This window comes from Canis lupus, chromosome 36 (genome assembly GCF_003254725.2).
Source record: "Canis lupus dingo isolate Sandy chromosome 36, ASM325472v2, whole genome shotgun sequence".
Lineage (NCBI taxonomy): Eukaryota > Metazoa > Chordata > Mammalia > Carnivora > Canidae > Canis > Canis lupus.
Window position 1 is genome coordinate 23,182,150 of NC_064278.1, and position 16,419 is coordinate 23,198,568.

The 16,419-nt window shown below is 36.3% G+C and overlaps 1 protein-coding gene across 20 annotated transcripts in view; it reads right to left on the bottom strand.

Annotated features, from left to right (window-relative positions):
* The window catches only part of ZNF385B (zinc finger protein 385B), a 382,539-nt gene that overhangs the window by 83,689 nt on the left and 282,431 nt on the right, over positions 1-16,419 (bottom strand). For 14 of the 20 annotated variants that reach the window (XM_025460364.3, XM_049106196.1, XM_025460357.3 and 11 more), the window contains one exon: positions 9,881-10,023. The exons of 1 other annotated variant lie outside the window; for it this stretch is intronic. In XM_025460364.3, coding sequence (XP_025316149.1) covers positions 9,881-9,970 — 90 coding nt within the window. In that variant the 5' untranslated portion in view covers positions 9,971-10,023. Of the gene's footprint in view, positions 1-9,880; positions 10,024-13,134; positions 13,158-13,186; positions 13,220-13,802; positions 13,917-13,967; positions 14,037-14,515; positions 14,653-16,419 lie in introns of those variants that run through there. 5 more of the 20 variants (XM_025460356.3, XM_025460365.3, XM_025460369.3 and 2 more) reach the window with 5 other exon arrangements.

Here is a 16,419-nt window from a genome sequence, read left to right on the forward strand (position 1 = left end):
TGAGTCCTAGCCCCAGGTTGAGTGCAGACTTCAAAATAAAAGCTTTAAAGAAATAATTCGGCGATATGTTATATAGTTATGATTTTTTCACACTCTCACTAAATTTCAGAGGTTTTCTAAATATTCAGTGATATCCTCAATCCTCCATAAAACATATGAAGCCCAAATTTTCATGATATAATGATAAATATTAAGAACATATTATCACCTCTAGTTGTAAAATGAGGAAAAGTAGAACTAAGGGACTTTCTTTAGATCAAAGAAAATGAATCCCAGATACCGGTGCTCTGGATCCCAGGCCAATGAAGTAGATCACTCTCCCCTCTTCCCTCCTCCACTTTGACACCTGCTTCTCCAGGTGGCATGAAGCAGCGTCGAAGCTGGGTAGGATTGTTAGAAGCTTACTTTGGAACAAGGCACGCAGAATTATTTCTCTGAGATCAGAGAGAATGTTCCAAGTGGCTTTGGGGAGGAGGTGGGATAGGACAGACGAATGAATGACTAGGTGAATGGCACCACCTCTTTAAAAGGTAAATACTTCAAAAGTTGAAAATTAAGTATATATCAGATGATAGTGGCTTGTTACTAATCACTTCAGCATCTAATAGCTTCAGCTCATTTTTGGGAAATCAAAGTTTTGTGGGTTTGATAATATTGTGACACTGAATCAACTTACATATTATGGATGTTTGGTGTCTACATAAAAAAAGTAAGACCCAGAAATAAGACCCAGACATATATTTTTAAATATTGGAGAATTTATGTACACCTCTGATTATTGTAAATCGTAAACCCGTGAAAGAGATCAGCTATATTTCCTACTCCAACACTCAGATCTTTATTTGGTTGCAGAAACTTCACAATAAGAAAAAAAGTATGACACTGACAAGACAAATCTATCTTCTAAATAGAATACACTGCAGGGGTGCCAGCTGGCTCAGTTAGTGGAATGTGTGGCTCGTGATCTTGGGGTTGTGGGTTGGAACCCCACATTGTGGAGAGATTACTTAAAAATAAAATGGTAAAAAAATTTAATTAAAAAATAAATAGAATACACTGCAAAAGAGTTCTTCAATCTGACTTTAGGAGCCACAAGGATTTATTGGGCATTTAAAAAAATACATCCAAAAAAATTAAAAATAAAAAAAATTTAAAAATGCATCCTACTTGAATAACCTGTTAGATATACACACATTTAAATTCAAGATATGTTAGGGTGGAGACCAGCTCTTGTTTGTCAGATATTTAGCTTTTTTCCCTTTCAGTGGCAGAGCTGTCTACTGGAAGAAATGTGAAGACTGCTTTATATTCTTCAATCTTCCATTTTTGCAAAAAAGGGTGCAACAATGACACATATAGCCTATTTTCATATGTGGGTGTGCTAAAGAATTAATTGTAGAATGTCTTTAAAATATGCTAAATCCTTCTGATACTAGAATTCCATGAAAATAAGGTGTTGTACATGTGATTTAAGTTTTTCCCATCTTATTTCAGGCATCAGAACATAAAAAGGAAGGTAAAAAAAACCTAAATTGACAGCTAGATCTGTGAAAAAAGTATTTTTCCAAGATTCCTACATGGTTCCGCAAAGATGTTGAAACTTCACAGATTGCTCAATAGCACTCCAATTCTTCTTTAGCACCCTCAATGACAATTCTAAAAGTAAAGGGATTGGAATATTCCAAAACATGTTTTTCCTTCCCCAAAAGAGATTTGAGACCTAATTCTGAATACAAGAATCTAGAGGGAGGGGGGGAAAAACAGTCTGTGCCATTGGATGGATTCCCAAATTTTTGATAAAAGTTTCTCAGAAAACACCACCATCAATTAATGTTTATAAAGCAACCAATTTAGAACTAACTTTTTGGGCTGGAGGGAATGTTTTGCATGATAATATTTTGCTACTTTTTATATCAAGCTCCCTTACTTGACCACTGGCATATGAAGACTTGGTCATTGAAAGAAGTTAACAACAGGTTGTTGTTGGTTTCTTCTTCTTTTAATTAACTAGAGATTTGTTAAGAATCAGATAAATTATTTTAAGAAGATGGCCTGACATAGGCACTTTTTCCAAGTTGACTCTACTCTTGAAAAATGCTGACCTGGGACAGCGCCAAGACTGAAGACCTGTCTTGCCAGAAAATCTGATGTGTCCTCCAAGTACACATAATCCTTGAAACTCTAGCACTGAAGGTGAGGCTCCAGAGCCATGTGAGGTTGAGACTAGGATAATGAAAGAGACATACAAGAGGACATAGAGTGTGGGACTACAGATGTCTCTTTTCACAGGCTTCTGAACTTGTGTTTCCTTACTGCATAAGGGCCCATCAAGTCTTAGTTCGATGTTTCTTGGCAGCTTCATCAACTGAATTGACCATTGACTATAAACAGTATCCTCTATTATGTTATGGTGAATTATACAAGAGGAGGAAGTAATGTCAGACAGTAAGCAGTTTCTGTCTTATTCACTATAACCCTTTCTTAGCACAATGATTGGCATGTGTAGACATTCAGTAAGTGATTATGAATGAATGCCTTTTCCTAGATGCCCTGCACAAATAATTTATTTAGGGAGAGGGAAGGCATATGATCACACATTATATAAATATTCATGCATGCATACATACATACCATATAAATAATATCTACATATTCGAAAGGTATTCCAACAGTTTGTAGAGAAAAGAGATCTGAGCATAAAGTCTGTAATAGGTGAATCTTGAGACTTTTGAGTAAGGCAAAGGACATGACTTACATTTTAAAAGATAGGTTTGTAGTTTGAAGAGAAGAGGGAGACAATAGGACAGATGGTCACTATGTAGGGTTCTTTTTCCTTCCAGGTCATGTTTACATAATTTCTCTCTGTCATACTGAGTAGGGATATAAAAAATTTCAGGCAGGAATCTATGCTTAAATATTTGTACAAAATCTTCATTAGTTTTATACTACATTTCAAAGCCTTCCCATACATACTTTTTTTTTCTAATGATCTAGGGGGTTGCTATTGACTTTTTAAAGTCCAATAACAGGCCATCATCTTCCCTCCAAGTGAATTTCAGTAACCATGGAAAATTTCAACTTGGCCTATCTTATTATGCATTTATTTAGGACACACGGAAGACTAGGATCCTTCATTATGTTTTAAGCATATCATGAAAATAAAAATTCAACCCTATTCTCTTATTTATTTATTTAAAGATTTTATTTATTTATTCATGAGAGGCACAGAGAGAGACAGAGGCAGAGACACAGACAGAGGGAGAAGCAGGCTCCATGCAGGGAGCCTGACATGGGACTCTATCCCGGGTCTTCAGGATCAGGCCCTGGGCTAAAGGTGGCACTAGACCGCTGAGCCACCCGGGCTGCTCTTTTTTTTTTATTCTCTTTTATTTATATCTATTTTATCTCTATTTTGCTTTTTCAAATTTGGATAAATATATCATTAGTATGTTCAAGTAACTGAACATACTAATATCCTAAGAAATAGGGAATACATAACTTTTTAATGACAACTAAGCATTATAAGAGTAAAAAAGAAGCCTCAAATGGCAAAAAAATCACAATTGGTTGCATTAGCAGAGGTAAAGTATTTAATTTAAATTAAATTAAAGAAAAAATCAAATAGAAGAGGAGTATGTATCCAAATGCTTAAAGACTTCATTAGGTAATGAAGGTATTAAAAATAGATTAAAAAGTTAAATGTTTTGGCTCACTTCAGGTTTCCTTATAGTACCCCCTCATGAGAAACATGGCATGAATTAATAGCAAAGTAAATATGATTTTGATCCCCAATTTCTTTATTTCGTACTTCCTTGATAAATATATCATTTCTAGTTCAAGAAAGAAAAATTTTAAATATTCATTGATAGTGCCAAACAATAAATAACCCGGAATCTCAAATTGTTTAGAATGATAAATAGTAGTCATACAGATCATTTCACAGATTGTCATGGATGATTCAAAGAGTCATGCAGTGATTTGGGATTTTATACTTAGAAATAATTTTTATTCTGTTCCACATATTTGTTCATGTGTCAGGAAAATTAATTTCAAGGTATATAGTAAAAATCAGATTATTTTTCACAAAAATAAGATTGCTGAGCCTCTTGCAATAAAACAGCAGTGATCTCTACTGGACTTGTGCCTTCCTGGAGCAACTGCAAAAACAAGGCAGGACTCAAAAAGACATCTGAAAGAGTAGGCATGGAAAGTACCTCCCATTGGCAGAGAGACTGACAGGTGACTGTGGTTTCAAGGTGGCTCTGGATCATATCTACAGCTCTGGAGAGTAACACAAATAATGCGTGTACCCCACATGTGGCTATTAAAAAGAAATACTTGATATATTTGTCATCATATACAATATATAGCTTGGATATGTATGTCTTAGTCTGTTCAGGCTAAATACCACAGACTGGGTGGGTTAAACAGTAGAAATAGATTTTATCACAATTGTGGAAGCTAAGATCAGGGTCCCAGTATCATCAGGTTCTGGTGAGAGCTCTCTTCCTGGCTGGCGGATGGCTGCTTTCTCACTACGTCCTCACATGATGGAGAGATGAAAAGCTTTCTGTGGTCTCTTCTTATAAGTACACTAATGCCATTAGGAGGGCCTCACACTCATGACCTCATCTAACCCTAAATACCTCTCAAAGACCCCATCTCTATATACCATCTGCAGATGTTAGGGCTTCAAACATGAATTTGGGGAAGAGGACATGAACATTCACTCCATAAGAGTATGTGTGGGTATAACTTCTAAATGGACTTATTTTGTCATATTAAGTTGATACTATCCATCCTGCTCAGTATGCAACTTATTTCAGTTCTGAAGCTGTCTCTTCTTACAGTTAATTAAGCACCAGACATTACCCTGGTTGTTAAACACCAAATATTAAACACCAAGTATTATCTGGATTGAATGACGATAAAAATTGGATCCATAGTAAAGGAAATGAGAAATTTTAACTCTAATAGGAGAAATAATTGCCTATATCTCGGTAGCTACCAAAACATTATATACAGTAATTAAAGGATGACCACGAGGCACTTGGAAGATTTAAATAAAGTGAAAAATAAAATAGTTAAAATAGCTGTACTGGGATACAAAACAACATTCTTTCTGGCTTTTAACACTATAAAGTTCAGTAACTATTGTCACTTTGCCTATATTTCATGGTTTTCATTATCTTGCCTTTTCCAGTCTTTTTATTCATTTTCTTAATAAGTTTCTTGGGCACTACGGTATTTTTGTTTTGTTTATTTTGTTTTTCTTCTTCCTCAAACCCAGTATTCTTCAGTGCATATGTTTTCAATAAAATCCAGTAATGAATAACTCTCCCTTTAGACTGACTGCACTTAAGAATAGGACCTAGGACAAGAAATGAAGTAGGCACTTGCAAAACTTCCACACCATCCACACAGAGAAAGCCAGAACTACAGCCACAGATAAGTTTGTAACTAAGTATTACCTTCAAATTAAAAAAAGATGCCAGTTCTCAGGAAAATAAAAATAAAAGTAAACACCTAGACTTATCTCCTCATGCTTAGAAAGGGCTCAGAGACTTGTATTTCCTTTGCTGGGTGGAGAAACATATACATTGAAAAGCAAAGAACTGGGGCCGTTTCCTACCTCCTTTTCTCCTTCCCTTCAGAAAAGTTTTATTGAACTCCTGTGCCCGATGCCAGGCAGATGAAGATGAACAAGCTACAAGCCCTGTTATCAAGGACCTGGCATTCTAGTGAGTACAGATAATCAGATAACCAGATTATGGTGTGACGACTGCTATAATGGAGGTAATGTGGGGGGTGGGGGTTACTTTGGAAAATACAGAGGATGGGCACTTAATTCAGACTCAAAGATCACAGAACACTTCCCGTGTGGGAGGTGATACCTAAGTTGGGCCATGAACGACAAATAGTGGAAGGTGGGGTGAAGCCTTAGTGGATAGCCAGGCAAAGAAGCCTATTAGGCTTTTTTTTTTTTTGGCCTATTCGGCTTTAGATACAAAGGTTGAGATCTTTAAAATTTTGTGTTTTGGTTTGCAGAGTCTTTTACCTGAAAGTGGCTCGAAACAGCCCCTCTGTAAAGTACAACTGCTGAAGGGCAGAGTTAACATCACCATTCTCCAGACATGCATCCTTGACATATAGCCCATCATAAATTATGAGTGATCCAAACTCCATCTTCCCTAGCATGTCTCTTCATAATTCTGCTTGGACAGTGTCTTGAATTATTTGTTTATTCTTCACATATAAACACTGTGAGAGATTTTGTCAGTTGTGGAGTAGAAGGCAAGACAGCCAGTAAATGAATGCTGTGAGGCGCATCTCTTCACTGTGCACAATTTTGTATAGAAGAGGCACGTATTCTATTTTGGAATAGACCAGAAGCTCATTTCATTCTTGCTATAATTCTCATGTAACCTTATCATACTCCACTATAAAAACAGGAGGAAACCACTACTTCATATGTATTTTTTAAATCCACTTAAAACAGCAAAACTTCCAAACTTCAAAACTTTCAGCTATGGCATCAGAATGTTTCTATTCTTCTGATAATAATTATGAGTTAAAAGATATTTCTTATATTTATGAATACTATTCTTGGTTAAAAATAAAGCAATTATAATGGCATTCACCTACCTTGCTTTTCAAAGAACGAGTGGACTGTTGAATATACTTTTAAAATTTGCTAACAAGAAATTTTAACTTTTTAAAGTATATCCTGCTTTGAAGATATGTTTGTAGAGGTCCAATTTTACACATTCAAAAAATTATTTCCTTCCTCCCTACTTAATACTTCTGCTGAAAATTGCCTACTATGCTTCCAGAAAAGAGCACAAAAGATTTCTCATTGAGCTTTGTTCACACTGAATGATGTGGGAGGTAATATGGACCAAAAGAGCCAAAGACATGGATGTGCCAGAACAGGAGTTTGTAAGTCAGTAGATTTTTTTTTTAATTTTTATTTATTTATGATAGTCACAGAGAGAGAGAGAGGCAGAGACACAGGCAGAGGGAGAAGCAGGCTCCATGCACCAGGAGCCCGATGTGGGATTCGATCCCGGGTCTCCAGGATCACGCCCTGAGCCAAAGGCAGGCGCCAAACTGCTGCGCCACCCAGGGATCCCAGTCAGTAGATTTTTTAAAAAGATTTTATTCTTAAGTAATCTCTCCCAATGGGGGTGGGGGGGGGGTGGGAAGCTCACACTTACAAGCCTGAGATCAAGAGTAGTAATGCTCAATGAACTGAGTCAGGGTGCCCCTGAAGTTAGGAGGTTCTAATTCAAGTCTCAGTTCTTCCTTTACTAACACTTTCTCTTCCTCTAGACAATAGGAATTTTAATCAAAGTCTACTAAAATGTTCTAAGGTTTGAGTTCTTTGAGGGATACAAAACATCATAAGTATATAATGATCTAGTATAATTAGTGATATAAAAATGTTTTCCTAGAAAAATGTGGACAATGACTTTTATGAAATTGTCCTAGGAAATCTACTTAGATAAGTTAGACACTAGGATGGAAAAGTCTGCAGGAAAAGGATTAGAGCAACTGAAACTGTAACTCAGTAAAAAAAATCAAAGGTAACCCAATGATCCTAAAAATTCCTTATTTACTAGATGACAGAGAGTCCCACTTGCAATGACTTAATTTTTAATATACTACCAGAAATGCTCTCTGTCCACGAAATGACTTGGATATAAAATGTATGTAATGTAATGTGATATGATGTGATGTAATATGAGAGTAAAATGAGTATTTCATGTAGTTCTTTGCTATATTCTTAACCTTAGCTAGAAGTATTTTCATTTGAAAATTACAAGTTTATGTAAAAAATTACAAGTTTATGTAAAAAATGAACTTCTATTAGAGTTATTCTTTGGGTTTTCTCAAGTATTTCATAAAGTTAGTTGCTATATGGAACAAACAAACGAAAAGGCAAATTAGTGTGTCTGTCAGTCTACACAACATTAGTAAACCATTGTGAAGCTGTATTTTTACCTAACAAAACCTTATGAAGGCACTCTGCATTTTTTATAGCTCTAAAAACAGAGAGGTATATGTAGGACATTTTGATAGTTGAAAAAAGTAACTTAGCAAAAAGAAAAAGGTAACTTAGAGATCAGTGCTGACCATCTGAGCAGTTGTAGAAAGGCAATTGGGATCAGCTTCCTGTTAGGTACGTTCATAGCAATACTTCTAGACAAGAATGCATACGAGGGTACTTTCCTCTAATGAAGGGAGTACACATGGACACAGGGGCAGGGAATGGTGACTCACATTTTGCTTTGAATGTTCATGTTTCATTTAAATCTTTGAAATAAGTATCCGCGTATTATTTGTGTTTAAAAGAAATGAACTACAGTAAGGAGCCCTTCATGCCTACCCACCTCATCAGGGCTGCTTCCTGACAGTGGCTGGACTTCTGCAGTGGCCACAAATGCTGTCTTCTAAATACACATTAATCAAAATACAAATAGCTAGTATGCGTTTTAAGAAGTATAGCTTAATTCAACTACGTCTGGAATGCATCACCCAAGGTTTGGTAGAGGATACAAGAGGCAAGCCTGAGTTCAAGTTCTCTGAAATGGCATGTCATGTTTTGGGTGGTTACTCCTGATAGATTAATGTGATCAGGGCAGGCATGGTTTCCCTCTCTGAGCTGCTCCACTGCGCTAGAAGCAATGTTCACCTGTTTATGCCTTTCTGGTTTTTTTTTGTTTTGTTTGTTTTTTGTTTGTTTTTTTTTTTAATATACTGTTTGACTTGTCTTTGAAAAGCCCAGAAAAGACAAGAACATTCAACTGTTTATTCGTTAAGTCAAAGCCAGTGCTCCTTAAAAAGTTGGCTGATCCCCTACCCCCTAATTACCTTATAACACTAAGCCATGACAGAAAGCCTGTCAGCAGATTTTATTTACAACCCTTGAGGAAAAACCCTCTGTTTCACTTCATGCAGAAGATAAGTTTGCAAAAGGAAACACTTGGCAGTACTTCAGATGTTCTCTGTCTGGTAGTGATGATAATGCAATTCTTTTTCTTGATTATGGCAGCTTCTATAATGCTCTATCATTCATGTAGACCATCATGCCCCAACTGACTGCATTTATAGACTAAACAAATAATTCATACAATCACCTGAACTGTTTAACCTTTTCTCTTCCTACAAGCTTAGCATTTGTCTATGGGCAGATTTTATGCTAAATTCTATTGTTGAAAGGTGTCATGCTCCACTTGGCATGCCTACAAAATGTCTTTCATTCGGTTAAACAGTCAGCTGACCTGAATGAAGAACATTGGTAATTATAGGTGATTCACCAATATTTTTCGTATGTTTTAAAGGGAATGCTAAAGTATCACACAGACAATTAATATGTAGATTAAAAAATGTTTTTTTTTTAAATAAGAGAGTCACATTCACACAGTCCACAACTTCCCAATAAAAATTCTTTTGGTATAAGACCTAAAATATGTCCCAAATAAAAATGTATCCAGGTAGTCAAAGCATATGCTTTCTTTCTCTCCAGTAGTAGGGAAAAAAAATCACAATTCGGAGCTTGGTAGCTCCAAATTGTCTTCGTGAGCATGTGAACAGCACTGCAGAAATAATATGGGTTCTCAAGCCATCGAAGTCTATCAAAATTGCTCGAAGCTACAGGTGAAAAGTCACTTGGGGATATATTTGTAAAATAAATATGCCAGCTATTGTTTGGACTAATTCCCATGGGGGGAGGATTACCTTCCATAATACAACTGATCAGTGTAACCAGAAGAAGGTCTAAAATTACACACTTTGGAAACAGACTACATCTGTTGCCTATTCACAACTGTAACGAAAGAGATTGAGGAGGACACAAAATAAAAATACATTTACTCACTGTGTTAAAATTTGGAAAGAGCCCAACAGCAGAACTACTGTCCACTGGAAAAGACATAAATGGTTTGATATCCAGTGACGGCTGCATCATCAGGGTAGGTGTGCGCACAAGAGCAGGAAGTGTAGTAGTGTGGCATGTACTGCCTGCCAAGAACAAAACAAAAACGAATTCAATCTCTTGCTCACATCCATCTCCCTCCCCAACCTACCGTGCAAAAACAGGACTGCTGAGCTGCAACCTGAGAGCAAGAGAGTTATGCTGAAAGTAAGCAAATGGCACAGGAGGAGAAAATACAGTTAAAAGGGGTCTTCTTGCTCATCCTGTCCGACAGTGATGCAGAACACTTGCATTATGGCAAGGGGCAAGGGCCGCTCAGACCCGGCAGAGATACACAGTGCACAGATCCTGCTGGCCGGTGGGCAGAATGAGATCATCCTGTTGTTCAACCATTGTCTCTGACTAGCCAAAAATGTAGGAGAGAGGAGGGGAGGAGCCTCTTGCAGCCAGATGCTCTTTACTATTCAGAGTTATTGAATGGCTGGTAGGCATGTTTTATGCAAATCAGGGATAATTATAGGGTTTTTACAAGGGGGAAAAAACCTTGGACTCCTAGTCACTGCCTGCTCCCGAGAAAATTATGACTCAAACAATTTTATCTCTAAAAAAACCAAACTGAAAGTTGCCCTTACTTTGAGGGAAACAAGTAGTCTAGACATTGGGTAGTTAGAGAACTTAAAAGGAGTGATTACTGCCAAAAGGCGTGATTACTGTTCAGGGGGGGCAGGGTATTGGGGGATGGGGAGAAGTTAGGACAGAAACTCAAATACTTGTCTCCAACTTTAATTCTAACGAGCCCTGTATTATTGTCACAACTACCCCTTTTTAACAATTATATTAGCTGTCATCTTTTTAGGAATCTGGGCTAACCCATGTGTGGAGGATCTAAAGCACTCTTCGCCAGCAACAAGCATTCTTTTGTGGCCCTCTGGGAGACAGGCTCTAGGGTGCCTTTAAAAAAAATTTTTTTTAAATAAAATAACTTTATGGAGATATAATTCACATACCAGACAACTCTCCCACTTAAAGTGCACAATTCAACGGTTTTTAGCATATTCACAGAGTTGTGTGCATCACCACAATCGATTTAGAACATTTTCACAATCCCTAAAAGAAATCCCATACCCATTAGCAGTCTTTCCCCATTTCCTCTCAACACCCCTAGCTCCTGGCAATCACTAATCTATTTTGTTTCTAGGTTTGTCTATTATGGATATTTCTTTTTTTTTTCCCTCATTTTTAAAGATTTCATCTATTTACTTGAGAGACAGAGTACATGCTCCTGCACGAGTATGGGAGGGGCTGAGGGGGAAGCAGAGGGAGAGAGAATCTGAAGCACACTCCGAGGAGCCCGACACAGGGCTCATCTTACTACTGCGAGAATATGACCAAAGCTGAAACCAAGAGTCAAGGGACTGAGTCAACCAGAAGCCCCTAGTATGGATATTTCATTTAAATGAAGTAAAACAATATGAGTTCTTTTGTGATAGGCTTCTTTCACTTGGCATAAAGTTTTTAAGGTTCATCCATGTGAAGTATGTATGAGAATTTCATTTCTTTTTAAGGCTGAATAATATTCCATTGTAGATGTAACACGTTTTTCTTTATTCATTCATCAGTTGATGGGCATTTGGGTTGTTTCCATGCTTGTGCTATTATGAATAACGCTGCTATGAACATTTGTCATAAGTTTTTGTGTGGAGATATATTTTCAGTTATCTTAGGTACATACCCAAGAGTAGAATTGGGGATTGTTGGGTTATATGGTTAATCATAAATCATATAGTTTAACCTTTTGAGAACTTTCAGGCTGTTTTCCAAAATGGCCTGACCATTTTATAGTACCACAAGCAGTGTATGAGGGTTCCAACTTCTCCCACTGTGACTGTATAGGACCACAAATAATCATAAGCCAAAAATCTCCTACTGACTTCAAGGAGGAATAAACAGTATGGGAAAATACTCCAGCTATTAAAATTTCCTCCAATGTTCTCACACAGCGTTCCAGAATAATTAAAATTTCTATTTCAATGATATATTTTTGATAATGGATTTCCTTAATAAACTCTGCATTATATTTTAAGTCATTCCAGAACATTATTAGTAATAGTGTTTAATGGACTATCATGCCTCATTTACATTGATCCTCAAAATAGAAAAAAAGAAAAAGGCATCTGAAACATTTATCTGTAATGGCAAGTCTTTAGGTCAGCCCCATCCATTAGCGAATATAGAGTAGGACTCAGCAAAAATAGAATCAACCAAAAGTATAGATCAAACAGTAATGGTTATTTCTGATGCCAAAGTAAATACTCTGATCTCAGTCGGGCATTCACATAACTACTCTGTATTTAATTACACATTTTTCTTGTAATTAGGTAATGTTACACTCATGGCTAACTTCAGAGCTTATAGATCTAAGATGATATATTATGTCAGTATTTCAATGTTGCAGAAGCACTTATTAAAATCTTTATTTTAAAAGCTTTGCTTTAAAATCTTAGCTAAATTGAAAAAAAAGGTATTTCTTATTTTAGACCGGTGGCCTTTTATAATTCACAATCATTATAATTGTCAGAAGTCAAAAGTCTAAAACATATACAGAATTATTCTACTTAAAGTTGCCTGATGAACAAATTATTTTGCCATCATGGGTCCCCCTCCTCTGCCCCCCGCCATAAGCAAAATTCTTTCCCTAAGTCCATGTAGTACAAGATATCGGAGGGCCTGGCAAGAGTCATTTTGTACTAACAAACTCAAATCAAACATAATGCAACATGGAACTTGACAAACAGATTGCTCCATCAACAAAGGTCAGAATGCACAATGATCCCCTTTACCCAATCAAATATCTATGCTAATAAAGACAAGGCTTGAGAACTACTTAGCTGCCACCGTTCATTAGCATAAAAACTTAGCAGCTGTTTACCATTCATTAGCATTTTAATGACAGACAATTTGCCATGTTAAACACAGATTGTTTTAAAGTACTGGTAGATCTCCTGAATAAATATAAACTGCTTTCATCAATTCCCCTCACCTCAACCTTGCTGTTTTCACTTTTAAAACCTGCTTTTTCATATGGCTTTACCTAAACCATTGTTTCAAAGGAAGTTTTTGCAAATGGGAAATCAATGGGGATGAAGTGCTCCCCCTCACCCCCCACAAGTTAGGTTAGGCTTTAATCCTGCTGTCACCTTATTCTAGATTTTGCTGCTGCTCCTGCTGCTGGAAAGCATTTCTCCTCACCTTGGGATGCCCAACAGTTGGTGGGAGATAAAGCAGAAATTTCGCCAGAATACATTGTACCCTGAAAAAAAATGCTTAGTTATCTCTAAAATTTGCTGAGAAAAAAGGAAGGGTTGCAAATATAATGAGCATAAAACATGGTATAAAGTATCTTTTACATTGCTATGCTCATGAGACAGGACTTACCTTTGTCTTTTGTATGAACTATTTGGCAATATTATTAAAGACATCTCCTATATGTAGTTCTATTTCAAAGCATAGGATATAATCTTGTATATATCATAATGAATCAAGTCATGATAGGGCTTCACCTTATTTGGCAATAGAGATTTTCATTCTATTTTTTGAAGGTTTTATTTACTCAGGGAGAAAGCAGGGTGGGGGTGGGTAGAGGGAGAGAGAGAATCTCAAGCATAGTCTCCCAAGTGTGGAGCCAAACTGGGGCTTGATCCCAGGACCGTGAGATCATGACCTGAGCTGAAATCACAAGTCAGATGCTCAACCAACTGAGCCACCCATGTGCCCCAATAAAGATTTTTAAATCACTGAATTTTACTGTGTATATACATCAGACTCTCTGACCTAAAATGAAATATGCACAAGCATGCATGCATACCTAAAAGATCTAATAGTCACTGCTCTCACATGGAAATTCTACATGTTCATACAATTTCCCATAAGAATGCAATTACCCCACTTCCCCAAATTTCATTTTCATTGCAAAATCCAAGTTGTATTCATCTATAACCATGAGACTAATAATACACAAAAGACAACTCACCACCACGATCATAAAACTATTATTCAGCCAACTGCCTCTGTAACATAATAGGTGCTTTATTATGTCACTAGATTATGTCATAATCCATCACAATAAAACCTCATTTGAGGGTTAGGTGACATGTGAAATTACTGCGTTAGTCTTTGACTTTTAGAAATATAACCTTGAAGATTTAGGTGAGAGCTCTGAGGCTTCCTAGTGGTTCTCTATGTAGCATAACACGAGCAAAGAAAACACCTCAGTGTTAGAAGGAGGTAATGCCAAAGTCACAGAAAAACTGTAAGGAGAAGCATTTACAGAATGAAACCAAATCTTTCCTATATTCCATTGAAGTCGTTTTTTCTTATGCCATTATTATGTATGTCTGCCATAGTGAGTACTGAAATAAAAAGCTTAACATAGTATAAAAGGCTATCGGGTGGAGGCAATGCCAATTGCAGAACTCCCAAAGATATCTTTAAAGAAATTAAAATGAGTGGCATTTCAGAGGCTCTACCAAACCCAGTTTTCTCTCTTTTGACTGCTTTCTCAGCTTTGTCACTTCTTACCCTGAGTAACTTTCCAACTTTCCCTCTTACAGCAACAATCACCAACCAGCATCTCCTCTCCACCCCCCTCATCATTTCCATTCTTTCATCAGTCTGCCATGTGAGGAAAACAAATTTATCAAGAGATCAAGTGTGTCACAAGAAGATGACTATGTGAATAGGAGATGTGACTGATAAAGGGTTTTGTTTCTGAAAAGGCCACCTAATAATAATAACAGAGATAACATTTTTATAGTGCATACTATATGCCTGGCACTACCCGAAGCACATTACATATGTGTGTACATAAGTATACGTACTTGTAAGTATACGTATACCCATATATACTCGCTTATATATAGCAAATCATATATTTCTATCATTTATGCCATTATACATGATAGTGTATTATATATTCATGTATGCATATATTAAAAGAGTATATGCATAAATATGTATAATATATACATAAGTGTTCACCATAACCAAATAAGATACTATCACTAGTCCCATTTTACAGGTGGGTAACTGAGTCAGAAAGAAGATAAGCTCAATAACATACATCTTGTACGTGGAAAAGACAATAGTGAAACCAGGAAATTTGACTACTGAATTCTGTTCTTTAGTGCTATGCTATGGTCACCAAATTACACACTTGAAAACACTTCATTTATATAGACACACTCTCCAGAGGCAGATAGCATTTTACCATCGAATTAAGATATTTAAAATGTTGGATCTTCTTCAAAGCTGGGAATTAGTTGAAACTTTTAATTGACTCTAATGTAACAAATGTTACTGAAATAATTAAAATACATAATATTTTTAAAAATACCGTGTAAGAGAGCTTCTAGAATATATTTATCTAGAAATAACATTCCCAAATAATAGTATTATTTAATTCCATAAATACTTATGGAGGAGCAGTTGTAAAGGCATAGTGCTGACAGATATAGGGGTTATAAATGGAGTCAGAATTTTACTTTTTAAAAGAGGATAAAATATTAACAATTACTATCATTTAACGAGATTTTACTCTATGTGAGGTATTGCTAAATGACTTGTGTCTCTTATTTTATTAAATTATAATATAATTCTATGAAGTTTGTATTATTACCTATATATTATATGTGAGAAAGGTAAGGCTTAAAGAGATTGAGATTACCTAGTATGTGGTAGGGCGTGGGTCTAAACTCTTGCTTGTCTGGCTCTAAAGCCCGGCCATCACTCCATAAAGTAGGTTATATGTAAAGTTCTTAAGTGAAAAAGATTCTGTCCTCAAATACATTTAGAAAATGCTGGCCTCAACAAAGTTTAAAGTGGTTCTCTTTTTGCAAGACATCCTGGAGCTTATAATATACTAATGGGCACTGTGAATGTCTAGGCAGATATAATTTCTGCTTTCCATTTCTTGAGCATGAAACAATCCTCTTTCTCTTTCTTTCATTCTTTTTTTCTTTTCTTCTTTCTTTCTTTCTCTTTCTTTCTTTCTTCTTTCTTTCTTTCTTTCTTTCTTTCTTTCTTTCTTTCTTTCTTTCTCTCTTTCTCTTCTCCTTTCTTTCTTTCTCTCCTTTCTTTCTTCTTTCTCTCCTTTCTTTCTTCTTTCTTTCTTTCTTTCTTTCTTTCTTTCTTTCTTTCTTTTCTTCTTTCTTTCTTTTCTTTCTTTCTCTACAGAGCTTCTGGAATGATTATAATGCTTGGCATGTCCTTTAGGCAATGCTCTTCTACAGAAGTGAAATGTACCAATTCAGGAGAAAGTTGATGACTTTCAGGTCTACCACTTTCTTGTGCAAACTTGTGATGAAAGATAGTTGGAAGAAAGGGACAAGGGGCCCCTGCCCTAAGAGGAAACCACCCTTAAAGGATTTTACATCACCCTAGAAGAAGCCCTCCACCCCTTCCCATGTGATAGATAGAGGACTACA